Source organism: Centruroides vittatus, unplaced genomic scaffold, assembly GCF_030686945.1.
Source record: "Centruroides vittatus isolate TY-2023 unplaced genomic scaffold, ASM3068694v2 scaffold_1424, whole genome shotgun sequence".
Lineage (NCBI taxonomy): Eukaryota > Metazoa > Arthropoda > Arachnida > Scorpiones > Buthidae > Centruroides > Centruroides vittatus.
The window spans coordinates 511,740-539,239 of NW_027122677.1; the positions used below are offsets into that span (position 1 = coordinate 511,740).

The 27,500-nt window shown below is 32.6% G+C and overlaps 1 protein-coding gene and 7 non-coding genes across 8 annotated transcripts; 3 read left to right on the forward strand and 5 right to left on the reverse strand.

Moving 5' to 3' along the window:
• Nucleotides 1-13,095: 13,095 nt before the first annotated feature.
• Nucleotides 13,096-13,168, reverse strand: TRNAV-AAC (transfer RNA valine (anticodon AAC)). The gene has a single exon. It is a non-coding gene; the product is annotated as a tRNA-Val (tRNA).
• Nucleotides 13,169-15,182: 2,014 nt separating this feature from the next.
• TRNAI-UAU (transfer RNA isoleucine (anticodon UAU)) lies at nucleotides 15,183-15,273 on the forward strand. The gene is given in 2 exon segments: nucleotides 15,183-15,220; nucleotides 15,238-15,273. It is a non-coding gene; the product is annotated as a tRNA-Ile (tRNA).
• A 320-nt stretch (nucleotides 15,274-15,593) lies between these two features.
• Nucleotides 15,594-15,666, reverse strand: TRNAV-AAC (transfer RNA valine (anticodon AAC)). Its single transcript has one exon. It is a non-coding gene; the product is annotated as a tRNA-Val (tRNA).
• Nucleotides 15,667-16,604: 938 nt separating this feature from the next.
• TRNAI-UAU (transfer RNA isoleucine (anticodon UAU)) lies at nucleotides 16,605-16,695 on the forward strand. Its single transcript is given in 2 exon segments — nucleotides 16,605-16,642; nucleotides 16,660-16,695. It is a non-coding gene; the product is annotated as a tRNA-Ile (tRNA).
• Nucleotides 16,696-16,975: 280 nt separating this feature from the next.
• TRNAV-AAC (transfer RNA valine (anticodon AAC)) lies at nucleotides 16,976-17,048 on the reverse strand. Its single transcript has one exon. It is a non-coding gene; the product is annotated as a tRNA-Val (tRNA).
• A 1,526-nt stretch (nucleotides 17,049-18,574) lies between these two features.
• Nucleotides 18,575-18,647, forward strand: TRNAV-AAC (transfer RNA valine (anticodon AAC)). The gene has a single exon. It is a non-coding gene; the product is annotated as a tRNA-Val (tRNA).
• A 320-nt stretch (nucleotides 18,648-18,967) lies between these two features.
• Nucleotides 18,968-19,058, reverse strand: TRNAI-UAU (transfer RNA isoleucine (anticodon UAU)). Its single transcript is given in 2 exon segments — nucleotides 18,968-19,003; nucleotides 19,021-19,058. It is a non-coding gene; the product is annotated as a tRNA-Ile (tRNA).
• A 6,845-nt stretch (nucleotides 19,059-25,903) lies between these two features.
• Nucleotides 25,904-27,252, reverse strand: LOC136986954 (uncharacterized). The gene is made up of 3 exons (XM_067284596.1): nucleotides 27,090-27,252; nucleotides 26,789-27,014; nucleotides 25,904-26,151 (listed from the first exon to the last, which is right to left on the reverse strand). Exons 1-3 carry the CDS (start codon nucleotides 27,177-27,179, stop codon nucleotides 25,913-25,915), a joined length of 555 nt encoding a protein of 184 aa, XP_067140697.1. The 5' UTR covers nucleotides 27,180-27,252; the 3' UTR covers nucleotides 25,904-25,912.
• Between the last annotated feature and the right edge of the window lie 248 nt (nucleotides 27,253-27,500).

Genomic DNA, 27,500 nt, shown 5'->3' on the forward strand with positions numbered 1-27,500 from the left:
AACGAAATATATTTATAAGTTAAAGAAAGTTCTAGAAGTATTACTTCACTTTGAACTTTTCAAAAATATAATAAAGAATTAAAGCAAACAGCTGTCAAAGACTGAAAACGTGCAATTAATATTAAGTTTGAAAATCTATTAAAAGCATTTCAGAATTAATTTTATATTTAAATATAAATAAGTCCTAACAAGTATTAAAGAAAGATAACGAATAATGTCGACTTATTGAAACAGAGAAATCGAACGTAATATAGCGAACATTTGTGATCTTACCTTCTTCAAATCCTTTTAATCCAACTCCATCGTCGCAGACATTTTCATTAAGCCGTGAAACATTCCCATTAAATTCGAATTTATCTTGATTAAACTGAATTGTTTCAAATTCACTTTCTAATATTTTTTGACTTGTTTCGGGTGTTACTTGAATCATTTCTTCTTCAATTATCTTACTAGATTCATTCAATGTAGAAAATTCGTCTACGTATTCTTTGTAGTCTGTGACAGGCAATTCGTCACAAACGGTAGACATTTCGTCCATTTTTGTCAATAAATTTGAATTGCATGCTTTAATGTGAGGACCAGTTGATGTTGAACTGATCGATAGTGACTCACAAGTTTTACAAATAGATAATTCATGTTTAGGTGTAAAAACCAATGGATTTTGTTCGCTTTTACATTCTTCGAATATTTCGTTTGTATTCTTGTTGTCAGAAACATCATCTTCACTTGAGATTATATCTGAGTCGATGCTATATTCACTTTCTGACAAATCCTCTGCAGAGTCAGGCTCCTCTTCCTCGTATATAATTTCTGATACTAAAGAATATTCCTCGAGTTCCAGGAATGCTCTATATAATGGCCGAAATGTATAGCCTCCTTTTACTATTGCAGTGATTTCCTCGGGAGATAGAGGAGCCTTTTGAATGTCCTGAAAAATAAATTTTAAATTATTTCTTAGACATTAAATGAAGTTTAATTTAATAAATATTTAACAATTTCAATGTAAAATAATAGCGCTGGCCAAGGTAATTACCTTGACCAGCACGCTATTACTTTACATTGACATGTTTATAGGCACGTTTTATTGACATGTTTATAGACACGTTAGAGTGATTAAAATTTCCATTAGGAACAATATTACTGAAATCGTAATTTTTTCTATGGCTTAAAAGCCATAGAAATAATAAAAATTTAAAACATGATAAACAATAATACATTTATTGTTATTATTTTTCTTTCTGCTTAAAGAATCATCTTTAATCTTTACATAATTTATTATCAATCACATTTTTGCATTATAAATCTTTAGACATAGAACTTTTAATCATGGATATTTTATCCAAATGACAGTTTCGTATGTAATTAATTAAGCTATCGTGTAAACTTAAATATATTTTTCAGATATAAAATCGTTTTTCACTTTTATTTAGGACTGGCGATCACACTATCTTAATAAGTGCTTTCACGTCAAAATTATTGATAAATTCTTTATTATTCTTACAAGTAATAATTATACTAACATTTTATAATTTGTTAGTTTATCAATTTTAAATACTAAAGAACGAATAATGAAAAATAATGTATAGCGAATTTAAATACATTGTTTAACAATACTTACAACTATAACAATGTTGTATGTATCAATATTCAATGTTTAAATGAAGTGACAATTAAAAAATTTTCTGAAATAATTTATGTAAATCTCAACTTACAATAGGAGACTCTTCTGTATCTTCGGATTCATGGAAAATTCCTTTACTTGTGCTGTCTGTAATTCCACTTTTAGAGAGTTTTGGTTCTTCGTCTTGTATAACGGGTTCCTCTGAATTGCATACATCGGAACTGTTTTGTTCCACGTCAGTTCCAGTCATTTCCCTTTGATCGGAGTCATTCGTTTTAAACTCAGAAACTAAAGTATATCAAAATATGAAAAATAATTAGTAAAACTAAGTTAAGGACTATACATTAAAGAGAATAAATATTAAAATAGAATTGAATACGAATGTAATGTAAAAATCAGTACTCATCAAAAATATTTTTCAGATTTATTTGGAAATATCTAAGTTTTGTAGTTATTTTATAATTTTATAGAAAATATTCATTCAACAATTATAAACAAAAGACAATAAAATTTTATCAAATATATATTTATATCATTTATATACATATAGTAATATATTATATGTATATGTGTATATAAATATCATTACCATTATTGTAAAAATTCCAATACCTTCTGTTTAAAATTTGTCGAATAAATGAAAAACATAGAAATTTATATTCTTTCTGTAAATCAATTAAGTTTAAATAAATAATAACCGTGAATCTATCTTCAGCGATAATATTAATGATCGAATATGAAATGATCAAATAATATAATTGCATGTTTATTAGCGCATAATATAGAAAGCTGAACATAATTTATTAATAAAATCAAGGGAAAAAGATAAACATTATTTTAAATATTAATCTCACACGCCACTTGCTCTAAAAATTCTGATTTTACAATTGACATCTTTTGTTATCTTCAACTTGATGTCTGTCTTTTACTTTATCAACAAAAAGCTATTAATATCGGTATTCTTTTAAGCTAAATTCTTAAAATTTAATGTATCGAGTTCATTCCTTACTATAATAATCACAGAAGGAAGAATTAAATGAAAATAATCTTACATAACTGAGATGGAGTCAAAACAATGCTTACAATTTCTTGTATAAAAAAATACAAAGATTAAACGTTAATAAAAACTTATATTCAATTAATACTAACAGGAATAGATTGTAATGTTCAGACACATTATCATATAGCTGTTTAATATCCGTACTTTGCATATTTTCTGTATATAAAAAAATCTAATCTGAATAATTTCTGTCCTTATTTCACATTCAAATTAAATGCGTAATTTAATCATTATTTACTTTAAAGAAAACATTTCAAAAAACAAATAATCAGTCCACTAAATGAACAAGTTCAATAAATTTAGAAAAGAAAACAATTCGCAACATTTTTAGTCTCCATCGAAGACTTTCTTCCTTCAAAACCTACATTATCATCTCTAGTTAAACAAATATGATTTAGAAATGGAATAAATATATAATGACACAGATCAATGACTAAAAGAGCTGAAATGTAGAAAGAATTAACTTAAATTTTATATATTAAACACTGAAACTTTAATGTTTAATCTATAGTCGTGATTTTACTTTATAAATTTCCTTAAAAGCTGACTGCACGGTCAACGATAATTGTTCACAAACCTATTTAAATGGGCACAACTAAGTATAAGCGGCTCACAAAACTCTGGATACCTCTATTTGGTATTTATGCTATCGTTTTTTTCAGTTTGTTTCTTAATCTACTCTTAATTATTTAAATTCATTTTCTATGCATTAAATTTTTTCACACAGATTTTGGCTCAATTGCCTTGCAGCCCTAGCAACGACAGTATAAATGCAGCCCCAGCTTCATCTTATTATCGTTAGCTCTATGAACAGTTATATGAAATAAAACTGTTCATGTATGTAGGTTTACATTAATATATTTCTATCAAAGTACTAAAATTTACCGTTAAAATGCTGATCATTGGTATCTGATGGAAATTCAAAAATTTCTGATGACAAGTTCGCGTTTGGTTTTATTTCTTTTGAAGAATTAAGAGCAGAAGACTCATTTCTGAAAAGTTCAAATGGCAGCTGTCCATCATCGGATAATTCTGGCACCGGACTATGTTGATGCACTTCTGTTGGTGTCAAGAACTGCAGAAGAACTGGAAGAGGTTCATACACATTTATTTCTGCAGGAGGCCAATATTCATTTTTATCTAGTTGCGGACTATAATCGATCATTTCTGTAGCTGGCCACTGTTCATTTATATTTTGTTGCGGCCCATATCCAATTATTTCTGGATTTGGCCAATACTGATTTCTGTCTGGTACCTGCCCATATGCATTCATTTCTGGAGCTGGCCAATATTGATTTGTATCTGGTTCCAGCCCATATCCATTTATTTCTGAAGCTGGCCAATAATCATTTGTACTTGGTTCCAGCCCATATGCATTTATTTCTGGATTTGGCCAATATTGATTTCTGTCTGGTACCTGCCCATATGCATTCATTTCTGGAGCTGGCCAATATTGATTTGTATCTGGTTCCAGCCCATATCCATTTATTTCTGAAGCTGGCCAATAATCATTTGTACTTGGTTCCAGCCCATATGCATTTATTTCTGGATTTGGCCAATATTGATTTCTGTCTGGTACCTGCCCATATGCATTCATTTCTGGAGCTGGCCAATATTGATTTGTATCTGGTTCCAGCCAATATCCATTCATTTCTGGAGCTGGGCAATAATCATTTCTACTTGGTTCCAGCCCATACGCATTTATTTCTGAAGCTGGCCAATATTGATATGTGTATTGCTCCGGCCCATATCCGTTTATTTCTGGATTTGGCCAATATTCATATATGTTTTCTTCCGGTCCATATCCACTTATTTCTGGATTTGGCCAATATTCAGTTGTGTTTTCTGCCGGTCCATATCCACTTATTTCTGGAGCTGGCCAATATTGACTTGTATCTGGTTCCAGCCCATATCCATTTATTTCTGGAGCTGGCCAATATTCATATGTGTTTTCTTCCGGTCCATATCCACTTATTTCTGGATTTGGCCAATATTCAGTTGTGTTTTCTGCCGGTCCATATCCACTTATTTGTGGATTTGGCCAATATTGATTTGTGTATTCTACCGGCCCATAGCCACTTATTTCTGGAGCTGGCCAATATTGATTTGTTTGTAGTCCCAGCCCATATGCATTTATTTCTGGAGCTGGCCAATATTGATATGTGTATTGTTCTGGCCCATATCCACTTATTTCTGGGGATTGTCCATATTCATTTGTATCAGGTCGCGTTTCAGAAAAAATAATTTCTTCTTCAGGACAATATTCATATATATTTGGATGAGGCCCATATAAATTTGTGTCTGGAGTTGACCAATAATCAGTCATTCCTGGTTGTGGCCAATATCCAAAATCATCTGTTTGAGGTTCATGTTCTTGAAACTCTGACGACATTCCACCTTGTGGAAATTCTGTCGTCGGCCCATACTCGGGCATTCTGGTCCACGAATTATATTGTGGAAATGGAAATGTATACTGAAATGATAAGCACAGAATTGGTTAATACTAAAAACTTAGATGTAACTGGTATCTTAAAATTCTAAGTGTAGGTAATCTAACAATGGCAACTATTCATAGTTGCCATTGTTAGATTACCTACACTTAGAATTTTAAGATACCAGTTACATCTAAGTTTTTCAAACAAATATAAAATAATGATAATATTCAAAAAAGTATTTTTATTCAGTAAAAATGAATCCTTTTATGAAACTTATAATAATTTTTTTTCATAATAAAATGTAGACTTATATAAATGTTAAAATATTAACTTATGCTGCGTAGAAAGTTATTAAGTAGTCTATTTTTTTTTTTTTTTTTTTTTTTTTTTTTTTTTGCTTTTTCGGAAATGGCAGTTAACAAGAAGTACTCCTTCAATATACGACTATGCATTTCGGATATTTTTGCCCCTCCAATTTCTTAAGTAGTTCTTATTAGACATAGCATTTAATACAGTTATTAAACAAAATTCAAATTATTTTTACACATTATGGTTTACAGTAGCATTACTTCGGTGTTTTTCATTGCTTTGTATTACAATATTTAAACAAGAGAGTTTACAAAAGTCTAAAAGTAAGTATCAGATATTGAAACACCATTTACAACTGTTGCTTTTTGGTCACTCAACGTTTTAAATTTAAATGAAAATACATTTAAAGTCATTAACTAATTTAAGTTTCTTTGTTTATTATTTTTTTCCTGAATTCATACGTTCACTATAAGTAGTATTGTATTTCGGATATCACGTATAACACTTCATCTAAATACCTATCGATAAAAACCTTATTTTTCACTGTTTCCAAGAATATCTTACGATTCTGCAACTGACCAAAAAGTAAAACTCAATATCCTAATTACTTAAATGTAACATACATTAGATTTCCAAATGATATAAATTTTAATTTGTAAATTAAATATTTCAAATTCGTTTTGTTTCATAAATCATATTACTATTAAGGATGGTACTGTATGTGTTAATGATACTAGAGAAATTCATTTTGTTTAGTTAGTTTTTTCTTGTTATATATATTTAAAAATTTTTAAATGTTTGTGAAATTTCTGTATTAAATACTTATTGTATCGTTCATGCGATAAGAATTAATATTATATATAAAACTAAAGCAAACTGGGTATCAAATTGAAATAAAAACAAAATTGAGATTGCTTGTTTTATCTTCATTGTTGGCTTCCTTAACAAGCAATTTACGTGTACAGTTCATTTAATTATAATTTACTCTACTATATCTAGCATAATGTAAAATATTTTATTAGACTCACCTGATAAGCATACATAACGTAATAGTCATTTCCAAATCACGAATATCTTTCAATATAAAAGTATTGAAAACCTGTAAACAAATATTTATAACTATTATTTATTTATTTTCTGACAGACTACCAATACAGTTATTTCTGTTAATGAAGCGATAAATTGTAAATGAGAAAGCTCCAAATGATATACAAAAATCTAGCAAACAAGTTCTTGATAACAGCTAAAATATATTAATTTCATCTTTATTGTTTTTGAAATTGAACTTTATTCTTAAAAAGACTACCAGTTGGTTTTCAAGAGAGCGCCCGCCTTTTAAGAAATAATATGTATAACATTGAGAAAGGGCAGTATTGTACGGCTTGTCTAGAATGGCGAAAAGAGAAGGATCAGTTGTAGATTGGGAGAAAGGTAGCATTATAAAACCGGTACATTCACCGACATTAGCGATGAATTTGGAAAAAGTAACCTTTTGGGCACATGTATGAACTGTAAAGATGCCACAGTATTACCCATAGCGTGGAAATACGTAGTTGAAAAGAACTTATTGGAGAACATTTCATAATGCCCATATGATCAATAACATTAAGGATGTAATTTTTCTTTTTCATCTGATTACATTTTACTATTTTGTTAAATATTTTATTATTTTCAATTATGTATGTATTACTACATTTCGTTTTTTGGATTCAAATTCCTCGTTATCCAAAGATTTTTATACTTTAAATATGTTTTAAACTGTTATATTCGAAAAAAGCAGTTATCAATGTTCCATAATTTTAAAAACCTTGAAGATGGCGTATAAAACAGATTGAAAACGTTTGTTAAAGTTAATAAATAATTCTTACTTAGATAAGATGTTGTTGTGTAAATTAAAAAGCATTTAGCTGGGTATTAAATAATTGATTATTTCCATATTTTTCTATTTTGTATATTTGCATTAATTAATAGAAAAAAAATCCATTTATTCTCCCTTCATGACAATCAAGGGTTTGACTTATATCCTAACTGTTGTTAATGGCATTCCCTCCTTTCAAACATTCTCTTGAAAGAGACAATGCAGTAGCGATACTCATTGTAATTTAGTATATCAAACTTCTTTCATGTTTTAAGCCGTTTTTGTAAAGTAGTATTAACAACAATGTTTATATATGTTTACATTATAGACATGCTGTAAGCTAATTAATATAATTGTACACGTAATCAAATAAGTCAACTTACTTGGAGCACTCATTTTATCACGTAAAATTCGCTTTCAAAAAATTCTCATCCGACAAGAATCGCTTTCAATAAAGAATTCGATATGACAATTGTTGAAATTATATTATTAACAAATTTTATCAACGTAACAATAGAAAATCAAGCGAATGGTGTATCAGTTCTCGCGCTCGTTACCATCGAAAACTATTATAAACAGTGTATATCCGAGATTTATCTGCAGTTCGTATTTAGCAATTTGTTTTGCTGTAATTTTCGCTGGAAAAGTAATATGTCAATCACAATTTGATGCTGTTCTACAGAGCGAGTCAAACATTGCATAGCGTTGCGTTACCCAAAAGAAATAAATAAATAAAATAAATACTTGCACATCCGGAAATTAAAAATAGACGACAAAGTTTTTAAAAGACAAGTATACAAGAGATCATTAGATTTAAGTCGCCTACTTGTTTCTTCGAGACTGAATTTAAATACATAAATGTTGCTTATGTGGAAGTATATATCTGTCCTCTTTTAATTTCGGGAGCAAGATTTAGAAATTACATATTGGCGAATAATTTATACGATTCATATAAACTAAATTTAACTAAATATTTTAAATCTTAATAATATTATGGTTTCGACTCTATCAAGACTAGAAAACGATTGACATTAGTACTTGAAATTATTTTTCTGTTTATTTGGAAGCTGAGTGACATCTCTAATGTAAATGCATTCATTATTAACTGATGACACTAACGTCACATTTGATGTAAGTGTTAGGTTTGAGAACTTGGAGTTCGCAAAACATTCAAAGAAATCTTTCCATTTACCAACGAAATCCATCCTTATTGTCAAATGTTACTCGGACGCATTTGTTACATTCATGAAATGTGTTTCTCGGCTACAGGTTGCAAATATGATAACCAATGATACAGATCGTTTCATATAAAACGGATTGTGGTTCGCAGCTGGGTGAAATTCTTATTCACAACTTACACGACTAATACGAGTAGAGTATACTGTTAAATACATTAATGGTATACTCGTATTAGTCATATATACTCGCATTACACATATAATACTGTTTGTAATACATGACCAGATCACTTCCACCTTTTACGTTCCTTTTAGGAACGTAAAAGGTGGAAGTGATCTGGTCATGTATGTGTTGTCACAGCTGAGGAAAATAGCAATATTTTACGAATAACTTTCTCTATAAAAAATTCTGTTGGTTTGGTCTGACAGTGCTTTAACAGGCGATTCGAAATTACTACTTGTAACCTTGGCAGCTAAAAGTAGTTCCATCAGACCATAGCTGGACAGGCTGGATGTAATTTTATTGTCTTGTTTATAGATATATATAAGGGGTGGAACTACATAGGGACTAATAGGGCTTAAGCCCTGGGCCCCCAAGTGTCAAGGGCCCACAAAAATTGAATTACAGTAGAGCGTCAATAAGTGGAACGTCGGTAAGTGGAATGACCGGAAAGTGGAACGATTTTCAGTCGGACTGTGTCGTGCTGAATCGAATGTTTTTGATACTAAATTTACTTCTAAAGTATAATTTTCATGTTTTTTTATATTCTTTAATATATTTATTTTGTTTGTACAAAATGCAGAAATAATTTTTAACGATACGATAGCCTCGATGATTATTATAAAAATTTTCGTTAGGCTTAAAATCGACAAAAATTCAACACGAAGCGATACGCAACGGAGAAAAATTTGAACATCGGACAGGTTAATGTATTTTTTCGTACAAAGTCGGAAACTGGAACAAATCATTAACTGGAGGGACCCCAGTCCCCAATTGGTTTCACTTATCGACGCTCTACTGTACTATCATAAATTTTTAATACTTTTTCATTAACAATGAGCACTTATTGTATAGTAAAAATTAATTAATCTATATAAATAAATGGGAATATTTGTTTGTTTGAATGTTTGTTTGCTATACACGCCTAGGCCGTTCGACCAATTGCTACGAAACTCGGAAGTTACGTTTATATACCGCTAACTTAGATAATGTCGAACATCCCACCCAAAAATATTTATTGAATTTCTGTGAATAAATTAATTTCTATCTCAATTCAATTTTCTGATTTACACATAGCGCCATCTGTTGGCGTTCGTGTAAATCAGCAAATCGAATGTTTGAATTGAATGTAAATCAGCGATTACATTTTCTTAAATTTTTTACGCTACGTGTAAATTGTAAGAAAATATTCTAAAATACAGTTAATAATAAAGAAAACTCACGTACGTTCGAATTCGTCTTATTTGACGTTGTTTCGTGGGAATGTTATTCACTGCGTGGACTCGAAAGTGTTATTTTGTGAAAAGTCTATAAGAATTTAATTTTCCACATCTGACAACTAGGTACTTTCTGAATTCTAATAAGCGTCCTCCAGTTGTGGATAAAACTTCCGAACACTTATACTATGTTAGTCTGGGGTTCGGACATGGCAAATGGGCTGAAGTTTTCTGGATTCTCTTCACGTTATTAACACCTAAATAGAGTTCTCAATTCCGTTAGTAGTGTCTTGCACCTGTACTTCATACTTTTCCTGTTAGCAATAGAGTCGTGCCGGTTATCTGTCTAACTCTGTTCGGAGGAAAATTTTGAATTGATGTAACGTGACTTCCGGTCGAAATGGCAAGTTCTTATATAGTTAATCTGGGCCTCCTGCTTCTAAGCATATCTGGTCTCGATTTTCATCTATCTAATAACTGTCTCGAGATTAAGGAAGGACAAACAGTCAGAAGGAAAACAATGGAAATGTATAGGTCTACAATATTTTCAAATTATAGCGCAATAACTTTTCTATAAACGTGATATTTACGAGCATATTTCATACGTAGTCTGTAAAATCTGTTGCAAAAGTATAAACACTTTATTATCATATAAAAGCAATTATTCTCGCATTTTTATAATAATTTTTTTTTTTAATTTAATGTTTTATACGAAGTCTTTCGGACCTTAAGATTAACAACTTCGATCACATACAAGACCATCACAACCTATCTAACACGGATCACTTTTCAGTTACTAATATACACCAGTATTAATTAATAGTCGTTCATCATTCTCTCTTCCAGGAGAAGATCAACGACTACTTTTGGTCGAATTACTTCGACCTCCTTCTGCAACAGTCTTCTTTCTAACGGTATGATGGCATTCGAATAGGAAAATGGCAGATTACCTTCGATATTCGGCTGTGAATGATACAGTTTCTTAGAGTTAACATTAGAAAATATTGTTATATCTGAAAAATTTAAGATACATTTTCAATTCTTGTCTACTTGACCATTAATTTCATACCGTCCCAGTATCGAAATAAACATGACAATGGTAGGCTAAAATAACCAAACTCTATAGTTTTCGATTTAATGTTTGTTATATTATAGTATTTGATTTATATAACTACAAAGATTATTTGTTTTTTTCACACGACTAGGTGTATTAATGGACACAAGGCAGTCTTACATTATCTTTATTTCCGAATCTTCTCCGATACGCGTTTCGGGCAAAGGCCTCTCATCCGTCGGCTACACAATAAGACATATTATAAATTTCTTATATTACAAATGATTTATCATAATAAGTTATGACATAACGTGACATTCGGGAATTTCTTTGTGTTGGTACTTATACATTTCGTTTAAAATTACATATTTACAGTTAAAATTGTTAAAATATCGTTGCAGTTTTTAAAAATATATTTATGTAATTTTTATACGAATTAATTCCCGGATGTCATTGTATGTCATAACTTTTTATGATAAATCACTTGTAATATAAGAAATTTATAATATGTCTTATTGTGTAGCCGTGATATAAAAGTAAAAGTAATGAATAACAGCGAAGTAATATTGCTTGGAAAGATATGTTTTCTTTTGTTTGTTTAAACTCGTGTTTTTACGTATTTCTTAACTAAGAATTTTTGTCTGAAAGTAAAAGTCTAATTAAAAACAGCTGTGGAAATTTTTTAATTCATATTGTTCAGTACCTTTATTTTCTAGTTGAAACTAGCATATAATAAGCCTACTTGCTTTTAGTTTTAACGTGTAATGTTTATAAGTTTGCACTAGCTAAATCCTAAAATTACATTAGTTATTCGTTTATAAATGCACTATACCTAATTAAATTAATATAAGCAAATCAGTAAACTCTTTTAGGTTTTAAAATATAACTTAGTGTTTATTAACGTAAATATTGAAATGAAATGTTTCTGACAAACTCTTGTATTGATATTCACTTTATTCGTAACGAAATTTTTCCGGTTAATTCTCGAAAGCCATGCAGTTTGCCTTCGTCGTGAAAGCTCCTCAGTTTGGGATCCTTGATGACAAATAATGCCGGGAATTTTAAAAAATGATGTTCCTTTGTTCTTGAGTGAACTAGCATTACACCCAATTACACAACAAATCACCATAGTGATATTCGCGACGAAAAAAAAAACACAAGAACTCCAGTTAAAGCGCACGCGAACACACACAAAACGTAAACAAGTCACAAACAGTCACAAAGATGGCGCTGGACAATTGCGCATGCTCATGACGTCACTCGTGATGTCGACATGAAACCTCTCTATTGTAGGAAATGGAAAACGCATTGTTTTTGCCCGTCAAAGAAAACATGCCAGTAAGTGCGAGACTGATATGTAGAAACTGCACCATTAGAATGTGTACAAATTGTGTACTATACATCATTCTGGATAATAAAAGTATATTAACCAGGACGGTATTCAGTAACGCAGAATTCTAACTTAGGCAACGCCCGATGTTGGGCGATATACTTAGTAATTCTGACCTCACTCACTGTAAGAATTCTTATTTATTTATTCAAACTACTTTTCGCAAATTTAATGTACTTAGTGGCGTCACTCCGTCTCACTTCGATTTTGCTTTGAATTTTATGCTTACGACTGTAATGGCTGCTCGTGCTAAATTAAATAACTTCATTTTTAAGTATAAAGAAATTACTAATTTAATTTCAATTCTGTCTGCCAGTTTTGCCTAATTGTCTGGCAAAGAATAATCGTTCAATAAGGTTGAGAATAGAGTATTATTTAATTTAACTAGTAGATGTGCCAGGAGTTGCTTGGGCAAATGCTAACGATAGCGAAGATTAAGGTTATTAGCTTATATCGGATCTTACCCGTTTTCACCGGGTGCAAGAATTAGATCCTCCCCTCTTCCGAGACTAATCACAGAATTTATAGATGGTTCTATTTCCAGCAAAAACGCAAATAACCACATCTAAAATAGTAGAGTAGAAGCCGAGTTCTTCAGAGTAATCCTTAAGAAAGCACGGAGGTTTTTGCAAAAAAGTAAAATGCGTCTCGGTAAATTGGCTCAAATCTATAAAAGAGCCGTCTACGGAACGACGGGCGGAGATTCACACGAAAATCCGCGACACTTTTCAAAGACGTGAAAAAAACCTGTGCTGTGCCTGCCAGGGATCGAACCTGAGACCTTCCGCGTGTTAGGCGGATGTGATAACCGCTACACCACAAGCACTTGCCCCAGATAATCCACATAACGCGCCTCTGGATTACGTCCATCGTTCTGACCCGGAAGCATTTCGCCCCGTCGGATGTACCGGTTGCGTCATTAAGCCGGAATTCACGACCCTACACACGCCAAAATTTCAAGCGCATCGCGTTTCGAAATTAAATTTAAACAATAATCATTCTTACGAATATTTAATTTAATTCAATTCAATTCTTTATTGTATGAACCTTAGTTTGTTACAAGGGGATTAAAGTATTACATAAAAACTGAAGTTAGTGAAATTTAACAAATTAATGTAATAGCTTAGTACTACACAATAATAATCATTTTAAAATATTTTTTAATGTAAACCCGAAATTAGTAAAATTTAACTAATTAATTAAATAGTTTAGTACATGATAACATACACAAAAATAATCATTTTTTGAAAAACGCGATAAATTAATTTTATCTTTTCAGGATTTAAATCCTGTCAAATACTTTTTCCTATTTGTTTCAATTTTGATACAAAATGAAAGAACACATGTTCCCAAGTTCGATACGTTTGCAAACTAGAGTTAATGCAAATTCTCTGAGAGTCTATTACTAGTCTACTGTCATACATTAAAATATAATTTTGACCGCATCTCGGCTGTAGAATTAATCCTTTTAATTTATGTCTATAAACAAATAATCCTCACACATATTGAATAAATTGTTTTAAAAATACGATACAATTGAAAATGCTTGTTCTTTTACAACAACGACCAATCTTCTTGTATGCTATGTTCGCAACAACACTTTTATAATTAATGTTTGATAACTTTCGATCAAATGAGAATCTTGAGACAGGTTTTTCGATGTCAATGTCCAGATATATGTATAATTATCCGTCATTAATCATAATTTTTACAGTTTCTTTACCTACGCTTCTTTAATATAACTGATATCATGTAGTTTCAACAGTCTAATCCAGAAAAAACTATTGCTGTTATTATTAATACCGATATTTTACAAACACCAAACGCCAATCGCAACATATAAGCTGGAATTTTATGGTATAACAAAAAATTGTTTTGAAGATATAAAGCAAGAACAATTTCCATTTTATCGCGATAAGTACTTGCCCGTACAGGAGCAGCATAAAGTACAGATGAAATAATTTTATATAAATATGAGCGGAATTAATTTTAACTTTTGAAAGAATAGGCCACATAGAACCCTGAACCATTTTAGCCTTATGAATACTATAATTTTTAGCCTGCAAAAACTGTTCAGAAAATGAAAATAATACCAGCAGATACATATATCTGCTGCGATGTAATTCGAAACGACTCGTATAGGCTGATTATTAAAAAAAACCATCCTCTTTGGGTGATGGTTTTTTAATAAACATTACCACTTTTATTTTTGAAACACTTAAAAGTTAATTCATAGTCAAAACAGAATTCCTCTAGAATTGTAATTTTCTTTTGTAACATTTGTGGAGTATTAGCAAGAATTACAGTGTCGTCAGCATACATTAGTACATGTAAATCAACTTGATAAAAGAGAGAAATCTAAGGTAGGTCAGAGTTAGTAAGTCGCACTATCAAACCATTAACGTATAAATTAAAAAGCAATAGGTTCAGAATCTCATCCTGCAAAACATCAATGTCAATACCAATGAATCAGTCGATTCCGCTACAATCTTTACTCTTGCAGAGCTTTGGAATATACTGTATGTCAATTATAAGGCCAAGAAACTGTTTATTCATACTCATTCTTACTAATAGAGACCATATAACTTTATGATTAACGATATCAAAAGCAGATCGAAAGTCTACAAAAACAGCATAAGCCTATAGTTTTCCTCTTTTTTGCAATTTCAATTGCATCAATGCATTTAATACAAATCCTGATACAGGTCTTGTAAGCCAACTCGTAATACAGGTCGAAAACCCTACTTATTACGAGTTGGCTTCTCGCAAGCGTCGTTCGGGATCGATTACCTTCGCAAACGAAAATGCTGGTAATTATTAACGTGAGTGGGAAAGCGTCATCCCCAGTGGCGCAATTGGTTAGCGCACGGTACTTATAAGCAGTACTTGTGAGTTATGCCGGGGTTGTGAGTTCAAGCCTCACCTGGGGAATAAGACAATTTTTTTTTATAATTGTCTTTTGCTATCGGCCGATTAGTTGGGCGGGGCGCTTGACTTTCGCGTATAGTTTTTGCTCTGTTCGCCCTTCATCATAGTGAGCAATCGTCGATTCGGTGTCCGACGCACTTGACATGGACGTGCAATTCTTACCAATTCGAGCGACTTTAAAGAAGATCAGAGGTATTTGCAAGCAAGTAAAATGCGTCTCGGTAAATTGGCTCAAAACTATAAAACGGCCGTCTACGGAATGACGGGCGGAGATTCACACAAAAATTCGCGACACTTCCCAAAGACGTAAAGAAAATTTATCTTGTGCCTGCCAGGGATCGAACCTGGTACCTTCCGCGTGTTAGGCGGATGTGATAACCGCTACACCACAAGCACTCGATCTGGTTGATGGTCAAATCTGATCAATAACGTACCACTGAATTACGTCCATCGTTCCGACCCGAAAGCATTTCGCCCTATTGGATTTAACGATTGCGTCGTAAGCCGCAATTCGCGATTCGACACAAGTCAAACTTTCAAGCTCATCGCGTTTCGAAATTAAATTTAAACTTAATAATCATTCTTATGAATGGAGACAAAGCCGGGATTACATTTCTCTGACAATTGCGTCTGGTGCATGAAACTCCGCGCTTTCGTATGGAAAATACTCGTAATTACAAAAAGTTCATTGCCCGTTTGTTCATGACTAAACGATTTCTTCTCCGGTAATAATAAATCCGAGTTTATCTTTAACTTCATACAAAGCGTTCACACTACTTTCACTATTATCCACATTGTGTAAATAAACATATTCACTGTTATATAATGCAAAATGCATGTAGAACTTCGCTTTAAGCGTGCAAATTTAGTCCAGGGATCCTCCATGTGTGTTCGGCGAAATCTTCAGAGAGTAGGAGGTAATTTCTTCGTTCGGATAGCCACAAGTAAAACACAAATTGATTTTTACTGAGTGAACCTGCGGTCGAGACATCACTGCGCTTGCAGATTATGAAACAGAAATAAATCATTGAACAAATGTTCCCGTTGCTGTAAATTCGACAATTGCGAATTAAGTTTAACAAATTATTCCATACTAGGGGCTTTGTCCACTTGTTTCCAAAATTCGCAATTTTTAACATAAATTTCGTTGGATTCTCGATGCGCTGTTTTTGCTTTTTATTTCCAAACTCGAGTCTGACCTTTGCCGAAAGCGAACGCACAAAACACACGGACGCTAGGTGAAAGGTTAATTACGAGTTGGCTTATCGCGAGTGTCGTTTCAGGTTAACAAACGAAAATGTTGGTAATTGTTAACATCTTTTAGCGAACAGCGGTCCCCAGTGGCGCAATTGGTTAACGCACGGTACTTATAAGCAGTACTTGTGAGTTATGCCGGGGTTGTGAGTTCAAGCCTCACCTGGGGAATGTGACAAATACTTTTTAAAATTTCCTTTCGTTATTAGTTGGGTTGGGCGACCGGCTTTCGCGTATTCTTTTTGCGCTGTTCGGCTATCATTATAGCGAGAGAACGTCGATTCGGTGTCCGGTGCGCAATTCTTACAAATTTGAGCGACGTAGATTATGCACGCAGATGTTTTGCAGGAAAGCGAGGAGCATTTCGATGTATTTGCTCAAAAATGTTAAAGGGCCATCTACGGAACGCCGAGCAGAGATTCACGCAAAAATCCGCGAAAAAAATTTACCTTGTGCCTGCCAGGGATCAAACCTGGGATCTTCCGCGTGTTAGGCGGGTGTGATAACCACTACACCACAAGCACTTGCTCCGGTATATGGCGAAATCTGGCCAATAACGTGCCTCTGGATTACGTCCTCCGTTCCGACCCGGAAACATTTCGCCCTGTCAGATTTACCTGTCGCGTCGTTAAGCCACAATTCAAGACTTGACACACGCCAAACTTTCAAGCCCATCGCGTTTCGAAATTAAATTTAAACTTGATTTGTATAATGTAATTAAAAAGCAAAGTCTTTGTCTTTTTCTACTGTTTCGAGAATTGACAATTTTTTCACCCGAAACTAAGTAAAGGAGAGGTCGCTATCGATAAGTGTTTGGATTTTCTGTATTTTATCAAATTGGAAATTGCATTTGCCATGTCCCTGAGATTGGAAAAAAATAGCCAGAATACTTTCTGAAGGAAACACTGTTCATGGTAAATGTTTGATTTTTTTGAATGTTTTTCTGATAAATTGCGACTTTACTGCGGGATTTATTAATTGTAAATAATATAATACCATATGTGTTCGCGTTTAAAAGCAGGTCATTATTTAAATTTTTTTACTAATAAAGGCCGGTGGTTAAACGCGAGAAAATAAAGTAAAAGAAATAATCAAGCTCTCATTCTTAGAAATTTTATTTTTGAGGGAAAAATCTCAACTCTTGCTACCACGTGTACAGATGAGAAATGTAAATATTTTGATACAGGCTACGTATATAATATCACTAATAAACACTCATATAAAAATTCTAATCATCACAATAACACCTTAAAGCACTGAAAAAACAATTTATTGCAATTTATTTATTAGATCAGCAGTGGAAAAATGTAAAGGGCAAACTTACAAGCATGAAAAGCGCCTAAATATGTTCTTAATAGAACATCTTGAGAACAATAATTTTCTTACTAGGAATCCACGAAGCCTGGCGACTGAACTACAAGATCTATCGTTGGTGGATGAAGAGATTGGTACTGTTATGGATTTTGAGAAGTTGTACCCTTCCGTGAAATTGGAATCATGCTATAAGCTTTTGATTGACATGTGTTTTCCAGACTGCATTATCAGAGACAGTGACAGATATTATTAGAAATAAAATATCCCTCAAACCTTAGAATGCTTTTATAATTAATCAAAATGGACAAATAAAACCAAAGCCTTTGTACAGCATTAATCCGTGCCTGTCTTCTAATTGCGTCTTTTTTTATTCCCATGTATGTATTTGTAGTGTAGTAGGAAAAAATTTTAAAAAACTATTCCTGTGGTATCTATTATTGTCAAACTTATTACATCCTACTACACTACAAATATTTCGTTTCTTCATTCCAGGAGAAAATTTACCGATTTTGCCGCGTTAGCTTAATCGTAACTCTGTTGTTCGTAACTACAAAGTTCCTTTTACCCCAAAAGATCTCTATCAGTAGCGCGAAACTTACAGGCAGTGAGCTAATATATAGGAATTTCATTAACGACGCAACATGTAAATCTGACAGGGCGAAATGCTTTCGGGTCGGAACGATGAACGTAATCCAGAGGTGCGTTATTGATCAGATTTGAGCAGAGGCTAGAGCAAGTGCTTGTGATGCAGCGGTTATCACATCCGCCTAACACGCGGAAGGTCCCAGGTTCGATCCCTGGCAGGCACAAGATAAATGTTTTTACGTCTTTGGAAAGCGTCGCGGATATTTATGTGACTCTCCGCCCGTCATTCCGTAGACGGCCCTTTTATAGTTTTGAGCCAATATACCGATACGCATTTCACTTGCTTGCAAATACCTCTGCGCTTCTTTAAAGTCGCTCGAATTGGTAAGAATTGCACGCCCATGTCAAGTGCGTCGGACACCGAATCGACGATTGCTCACTATGATGAAGGGCGAACAGAGCAAAAACTATACGCGAAAGTCAAGCGCCCAGCCCAACTAATCGGCCGATAGCAAAAGGCAATTAAAAAAAAAAAGTTGTCTTATTCCCCAGGTGAGGCTTGAACTCACAACCCCGGCATAACTCACAAGTACTGCTTATAAGTACCGTGCGCTAACCAATTGCGCCACTGGGGATGTTACTTTCCCAACCACGTTAACAATTACTAATATTCTCGTTGTGAACGTAAATGATCCCTAACGACGCTTGCGATGTTTATTTTAAAAATTGCGAATTTTGGAAACAAGTAAGCGAGGCCCCTAGCGTGGAACAATTCGTTAGACTAAATTCATAATTGTCGAATTTACGGCAAAGTGAACATTTCCCATAGCCAGACTTTCATTCACGCCTCACCACCGTGCACCCACCTCCAGTGGAATTGAGAAAGAAGCACTTGGAGGGATAAATGATGAACTGTTGCGTTCAGTGATGTAAGCAGATTTTGCCTCAGTACTAATTACGGTTGTTTGCGTATGTAGTGTCGAGCTAGCCTACGATATCCGTTGTCCTCTGGTGTTTCTAGAAGGAACATTGAACACAGTACATGTAGAACATTATCTAAACCGTTCTGTTGTCATATGTACTGTACAGTACAACAACAAGGAGATGTGCAATTTTAACAGGACAACGTCCGTCTACAAATCACTCGTACAACAATCATTGAACATATATGGGACTGGATTGGACATCGTTTGGCCCAGTCTTTAACTCTGGCGAGAACCCTAGCCAAACCGCGCTACCAGGAGGAATGTCCAGTACATGAAACTCCAATCTGCAGAATGATAACCGCAACAGCAACAAGCGCGCAAGTCGCGCTTGTTGCTGTTGCGGTTATGGTTACATTCAGAGCCGGCCCTACCATAGGGCGAACAGAGCAGCCGCTCCAGGCACTAAGTGCTAGTGGGCGCCTCAGTGGTAAAGAAAACTAAAGAAAATTTTTTTTTTCACTTTTTGATATTTTGACTGCGAGCGTGTGGCCAGTGTGTGAATGACCTTATCTGTTGAGATTACAGCAGCTTGTTTTTGACTATTTCCGTAAGTTTGCCTACAGTTTACGTTCTACTTCAGCGTATTTACGGAATTTTAGCCACTTTTCTTATTAAAATGGAAAGCAGTTCCTTTTCTGCAATGAATAAGAGAAAAAAGACGACCATTTTATTGGAACTGGTGAGAATACACAAAGAGATAAAATCTTCGATTAAATAAAGAATTAAAATCCCACAGGTGTTCGTGAGCCTGAATAAGCTCAACAATGTCGATTCTGTAAAAGTATCAATCTTCTTACTTTCCGCCATAATGATAACTATTTTTAATGTTGCTATGGTATGACGTACCACAAAGGCGTTTGCTGGTTGGACGCGCATTTGCCATCGGCGCGAGTAGAACAAACTTTTTGTTTCTAGTCGGGGCTGCAGTCGCGCCTGTTTTCGAAGGGTGTTTACTAATTAACGAGAACAACCATCGTAGTTGCAGTTGCCTGCGCGGCTGGAAATCGCAAGGTATTCGAGAGGAGTACAAAGTACTGAAACGATCTTACGCACATGCATATGGCTTCATGCGAATGATTATATATTGTATACTATCTGTACTGTGTGTCTGTATAAATAAAATTTCCATCTCACAATGGATTGAAGGTGTTCTTTTTTTCATTTTTCAGTAGCGTATATAGGTATTATAATATTAATGTTTTAATAATCACCCTTACGAATGGAGACGAAGACGGGTTACATTTTTCTGACAATTGCGTGTGGTGCATGAAACTCCGAGCTTTCGTATGAAAAATACTCTACAAAAAGTTCGTTGCCCGTTTGATCATGACTAAATGATTTTTTTACGGGTAATAAATTCGATTTTCTCTTTAACTTTTTACAAAGCGTTCACACCACTTTTATTATCTACATTGCACAAATAAACATATTCACTGTTATAGAACGCAAAATGCATGTAGAACTTAGTTTTTTGTATTAAGCCAGGAATCTTCGATGTGTGTTCGGCGAAATCTTCAGAGAATAGGAGACCACTTTCTTCGTTCGGGTAGCACAAGTGAAACGCAAACAGATTTTTACTAAGTGAACCCACGGATCACTGCGTTTGCAATTTGTGTAACAGATATAAGTCACAGAACAAATGTTCTCTTTGGTGTAAATTCGATAATTGCAAATTTAGTCGAATAAATAATTCCAATGCTAGGGGCTTCGTCCACTTGTTTCCAAAATTCGCTATTTTTAACTTAAATTTCATGACGATTGTTGGAAAGCCTCAACGTGCCAATTTCTTTTTAAAGACAGAAAGCTGAATAGATAGGGATAGATACTCTCTAAGAGCAAACTCTAAAGAGAGGATACGAATTTAACATTCTCGTCGTTGGAAATTCGGATTTAGGAAAGTGTACACTGCTTAACACTCTTTTTAAAGCTTTTGTTATCCGTAAAAATTTGGTCAAAAAATGACCCCCAAAATTCTTACATTTTTGGACTTAGGAAACCTTGAAATGTCTAAAAATGTAAAAACATTCGAGAAGGTTTTCCTGTTTGTACGAATATTAGTATATGTGTGGGGGGCACTTTTTGTCGAAAATTTCTGAAATTCTGCAAAGAGGTTTTTGTATTAGGGGATTAATGCTATTAAATTTTGGCAGTTAAAGATCGAGGAGTGGGGAGCTAGGGGGAGTAGTGTGTCATATCTTGAGTATTGTTCCATTTAATGACTATTTTACTCGTTTTTAGCATTAGCTTGTCAATTTTTTTTCTTTTGTAAAACTTATCCCTGTCCTCAAAATTAAGCTTTTTGCTATTTTATATTAATTAAAAGTATAAAATTTTTCAAAATAAAATATTATAACAGATGGCGCCCCGAGTTTTAAACGCTGTCCGGGAAAGTTATGCAACTCGGTGATGGATTTTTTTTTCTGTTTAGGATAAGGAACATCAATACAAATATTTGCAATGATCGATATTTATTAATAAGCTCTGTATATATTTTTAATATTGATAAATTGGCAAAAAAAAAAAACCTATTTTTAGCATAACTTCAGAAATTATTTTTTATTATTTTTGAAATTTCTGATTCGTTAAAAATACGTAATTAAGATGTTAAAATTAAAGAATTCGTGACAGCGTGTCTTGTATTTAAGCATTAGTTTCTCTGAGTGCCCTTAGATGGCGCTACTCATGGTCGCGAATGAAAATAATGCAATACTAATAGATAAACTGGTTGGGAAACAGCAGAATTTTTGCTCACTAGGAGCGCTGCGGTTAGGATTCAGACTAAAAGTATATACAAGACGTATATAAAGTTCATGATGTAACTCGACTTCTAAATATAAATTAAGCCCTTTCCAAATATAATTAAATTCAGAAAAGGAAACTCTTAAGTCTTTTTATCAAAATTGCAGGGCGAATTTTAATGTGTATGTATATTTAATGATTTTCCTTTTCAAATATATTACAGACATATATTTTGTATTAAATTTAAACTAAAGACTATCATAAAATATAAGCCCTTACATTTATTGAACTCTAAATTTAAGTAATTACTATTATTGAAAATAACTTTGATAACGCTATGAAATAACTTTTTTATGTTGTAACAGGTATCCATTGCTTCTTCAATATGCCACGCTCTGAGTATTGCCTAAAAATGGCTCATAAGTTAATCTGGATTATAGTGGCTAGGTGATAAGAAGGGCCACTATAATCCAGGCTATAATAACAGCCAATCAGTGCTTTTGTCGAGTAGCCTGCCCTCGACAAAAACCCTGATTGGCTGTTAAATTCTGACATCGTCCATCTGACCTTCAATTAATAGCTGAGTATGTACACCAATTTCGTACGAAATATGTGTACGAATATAAGATTTTATATATAATGTAACAGAAAAATCATTTTTTATATAAATTATTTTTATTAATTAAATTTGCTCTATTTTATCAATATCAGCAAAAATAACCTTGTGAATTTTTATAATATAGATTTAGCTGTTTTAAAGTTCATTACATCAATTTATAATTAATACTGATAAAATATTTTGATTTATAAATCTGGTTTTCTAAAATTTATATGCAAATTATATTAGTTTATTAATTTATTAAAAGAAAAAATTTATCTTAAATAACATCCAACTAAATAGAATTAATAAAAACAGTTACTTAAAATAATTATTATATTTTAATTAAAATATTTAAACACATAATTAAGATTAGCTTATATTTAACTACTACATAATAAATTATCCTGTATTTATTTTGAATGATAATCTTTACGGAAACGTTTGTAATTTACACAAGTATAACATTGTAATAATAGATTATAAACTTAGTTAAGCGGTAAATTAAGTATTAATATACGCTTCTAATTACTCCTAATTATCGCTCTATAAATAAGGAAACTACCTTTTTACTTTTATAAATTAATGTTATTTTATTTTGAACTACACGATCATTTATTTAAAATATATATTGTTTATTTCTGTGATCCTGTTGCTGTCTATGTTATATTTGAATTTATTTTGCCGTAATGTTTATATGGATATCGCAGATAGAAGAATGACATTAAAAACCATAAAAAATCTAAATGTAAATATTTTTCTTTGTTTTATCTGTTTATCTTACATTCAGTTATCCTGAAAAAAATTAAAACGCATTTAAATAAGATACAAAATTAATGTTAATTTATCAACGTTCAGAAATATTAAAATAATAATTAAGAGGGTCCTCAACTCGGCTTTAACCATATATTTGGGAATTCTGGAGAACTATAAGCGTAGTGTAAAAAGAGGTTGCATAAATCACAGGGACTCCATGAATCTGTTCAATATATGGTAGCTTCTAGATTATCTTACATTTATGCTTACGAAGTTATATGTTCATAACTTTGTGTAACTTTAATGTTTTATTATTCTTCATGTTACTATTATAGTACTATTTGTCACTATTATCGTTTCGTTTTGATGCTGGCTAATATTTTAAAACATGTGAAGTGACCATAAGCTGTAGTGTCATCATTTTGAAAAATATTTGTTTTATTTTAAATTATAGAAAGAAGCTTCATTTATCGAAAGTTGTGGCCGTGACTCCCGCCAAGTAGAAAAGTCACTGACTGACAATATATAAATACACGAATTAGAGTTTCCGATTTTCGACAGTTGATTTCTCTGCCTCTAAACGTCTAAAATAATTCTGACATTAATATTAAAAAACTATTCTTTTTTGCGATACGTAGGTATACACAACCTGCACTCAAATACTTTAATATTTTTCTCACTGCTGTTGTCGTTTTTTATGTGCTTGCTTGCCTTAATATACCTGTTGAAACTTTGTCTATGACTATATTTGAAACCACATTTACTACATTCCATTTTATTTAAGGCATAACGAGCTTTGCTCTTATGATCGGGCGAAAAGCTGAAGTCTAGACCAGGGGTGCCCAAAGTGGCACGTAAGGAGGAATCATCTGGCGTGTAATATATCATATTATTTTGATTTAACATTCGTATTTTTCAATCATCCTTTTGGTATATCACCTAATTTTCAATCAGCTTTTTTACATTTATTTTAATTTAAACATATTCGTTTAATTTATTTAAATATCGTTATTCGAAGTTAAAAACTTTGGCACGCATAAACATCAAACCTAACTATGCTTACTACATGGCACGCGGGCACAAAAATGTTTGCCATCCCTCGTCTATCACGTCAGCACGAGTCGTATCTCGCACACAGCACACTAGAGCCCCTGGACTTTAAACTGTAATGGAGTTTAATAATTATTTGTTAACTGTATTGATATTTTGGAAAATTATTACAGTTTAGAAGAAGCAGATTTGATAGAATGCTTTATTCAATTTAGGGTATTTATCTGGTTTCGTTTCTCCCCGTTATATCGAGTTTCAATGATGATTTTATTGATTCGAAATAATCTATAGGCTATATCAGAAGTTTTCCATGTTTATGCGCAATAGGATAAGTGAATTACATACGTGATTATATTTTACCAATAAGTGTTTACATACAGTGAATGGTGAGTGATTAATTTGTAATTCTAACTCTTGATCCTTAGTTCTGTATACATCCGTTAATGTTACAAATGTAATTTATGTTATAACAGAATAATTCAATTATGTAAAATTGAATTATTCTGGCCTATGGGGTCTAAAAGAATCTTTACACCTATACCAATCGTGGATTCAGCCGGGCCCACAATAGGTAGGTCGGCTGGTGAGAGACAGGCTCTGACGTGAAAACTTTTTGGAGTTCTTTGACCACATTATTTCGATTATGGGCATCCCAGAACAGACTTAAGTAAGCAAGACGTCAGTTTCTAGATAACTATAGAACGAAAACGGTTCAACACCGCACTCTCTTCATTCGCTCGCACACTTCTTTCCAATATAGACTATTCATAACAAAAATTTCGTAACGATTCAACCCTTGTGAGGGATCAACTCCACTCGCTTCCCTCCCTTCATTTAACTCCCCGCAAATATACATGTAATGATAATTATATTTAGCTAAAGCAGTGTTTTCCAATCTGTGGGGCGTGAGACTATTGCAAGGGGCGCGCAGTGTTTTACCAAATTATCATTTTTTAATACAAACAAATAAAGAAAAAGTGAAATCGACGTCGAAAAAATGAATTAGCAAAACGGTTATGCCTAATTCACAACATCGTCCGAACGACTCGAATGCAAATGCTAAAAATCCGAACACTCATGCCGAAATGTCTCGACAAGAGTCGAGCCCCGGCGAACAATATACTTTATTTAATAAGGTATATTGTTTTGTAGACCATTAAATAAATTATAAGGACAGTATTTATGAAATTAGATTGTTACGAAAATTAATTGGGGCGCAACAAATTTTTTTCTGAAAAACAAGGAGCGAGGTACTGAAATGGAAACAAGTGAGTTCAAGAAATGTCATTTAAAACAGATTTTAATTTCAAAATTTATTATTTTATTTTATGTACAGAATGTTAAAGACTCGTACTGTACACTATTTCATTTTTTGTCTCATTAAAGTTTTCTTAACAATATTTTTTTGAATCTTTTGTAATTTCTTCTTTTCAAAATATAAGTCTAATACTCTTTGTTCTAATGGATATATTCTGTTATGTATCTTGCATAACTTTTCCATGTATTTTCTCAAGCCATATTTCAACATTATGCTCCTTGGAATTAATAGACACGCTACATTATCCATTGCAAGTAAATATGTCTTAGACATATCTTCACCTAAATACAACAAAAAGTAATAAAATAGCGTATACAGGATCCTCACAATTAAATATAAGGTGTTCAGACCTTTCTTCAGAAAGAACTATAGTAGAATCTCAACTAAATTTGGTATATGTGGCACTACTGATCTGAGTGTACAGTTTCGATTTTCGTGAAATAAAATTTACATCAAGATTCAGGCGTTAGTGCAAAGTTTGACGCTGCTGTCCAGATGATGCACATATTGTATCACAGTTTTTTTTTTACCAATTTCGGGTATAAACGAGCCGCAAAATTTTCTTGAAAATTCTCCCATAGGTAAACCTACTTTGTCTGAATTACTCTTTTACCGTAATCATATCTGTATTTCATAAATATAAATAAAATTATGCACTTTATTCCTTCGTTGAAGCAATATGCATACTAAGGAACAGCAGCGCCAAATTTATTCTTGGTGGTTGAATTTTGAAGTAAACTTTGTTCCCGAAAATCGAAACCGCATACTCAGTACACCACGTATGTCAAATTTGATAGAGACTTGATTAATAATTCTTTCTGCAGAAAGTTCTGAACACCTACTCTTTAATTATAATCAGTTTATTAGCATACAGTATATTGTGAAAATAGTAAATAAGAGTATTGTACTATATCATACCTACTCCAAAATAACTTCCATGTTTCACAATGCAGATTTCTAATAAAGCTTTATGATATCTTTTCTGGCATGTACTTGAAACATTCTTTTCATTAAATGCCAAATATCGGGTTTTTCTATGTTCATCAGTTTCGATTATATATTTCACAGCGCGTACGAATTTGCAACTTCCTGAAATTACAAAATAAACATCCTTTGGCTGTTCTTCAATTCCACCAACGATGACCTTCGGATGTATAAAAATATAATAATTTTAGACATTTTCAAAATATATTAATATGAAAATAAATTTATTTAATACCCTTTCTTTCGGGAATGAAACAATTTTTGTGAATGTGCTTATAATTTTCAATTGTTTCTCATTCCATTCGATACCATCGAATGCTGGCATGTTAACCAAGTGCTTTCTTTTCTCAACTACATCAATGTATATTATATCTCTTAATAGCGCATTAAAATCGTCATCTTCTATAACAAAAAACTGGCATGGCACTAAAATAAAAACAATGTATTATAAGAAGTTCACACTAGAAATACCGAAAAAATATAAAGTTTAAGCTTAATATAATTAAGAATAATCTGTAACAATGATAATATCTCTTACCTTTACACGTAAATGTGAGTTCTCTTTTAGTTTTATGCATTAAACTGATTTCTCCAAAATAAGAACCTTTATCAAGTTCAGTAAATTCTATTTCTTTAATTTGATCTA

Bases quoted from the DNA above. Each gene is read 5' to 3' on its own strand.
- LOC136986954 (XM_067284596.1), bottom strand. From the start codon at position 27,179: ATGCCAGCATTCGATGGTATCGAATGGAATGAGAAACAATTGAAAATT. The intron at 27,015-27,089 runs GTATTAAATAAA...ATACATCCGAAG, and splicing joins TTTCATTCCCGAAAGAAAGG to GTCATCGTTGGTGGAATTGA. The intron at 26,152-26,788 runs GTATGATATAGT...TGTTGTATTTAG, and splicing joins TGGAAGTTATTTTGGAGTAG to GTGAAGATATGTCTAAGACA.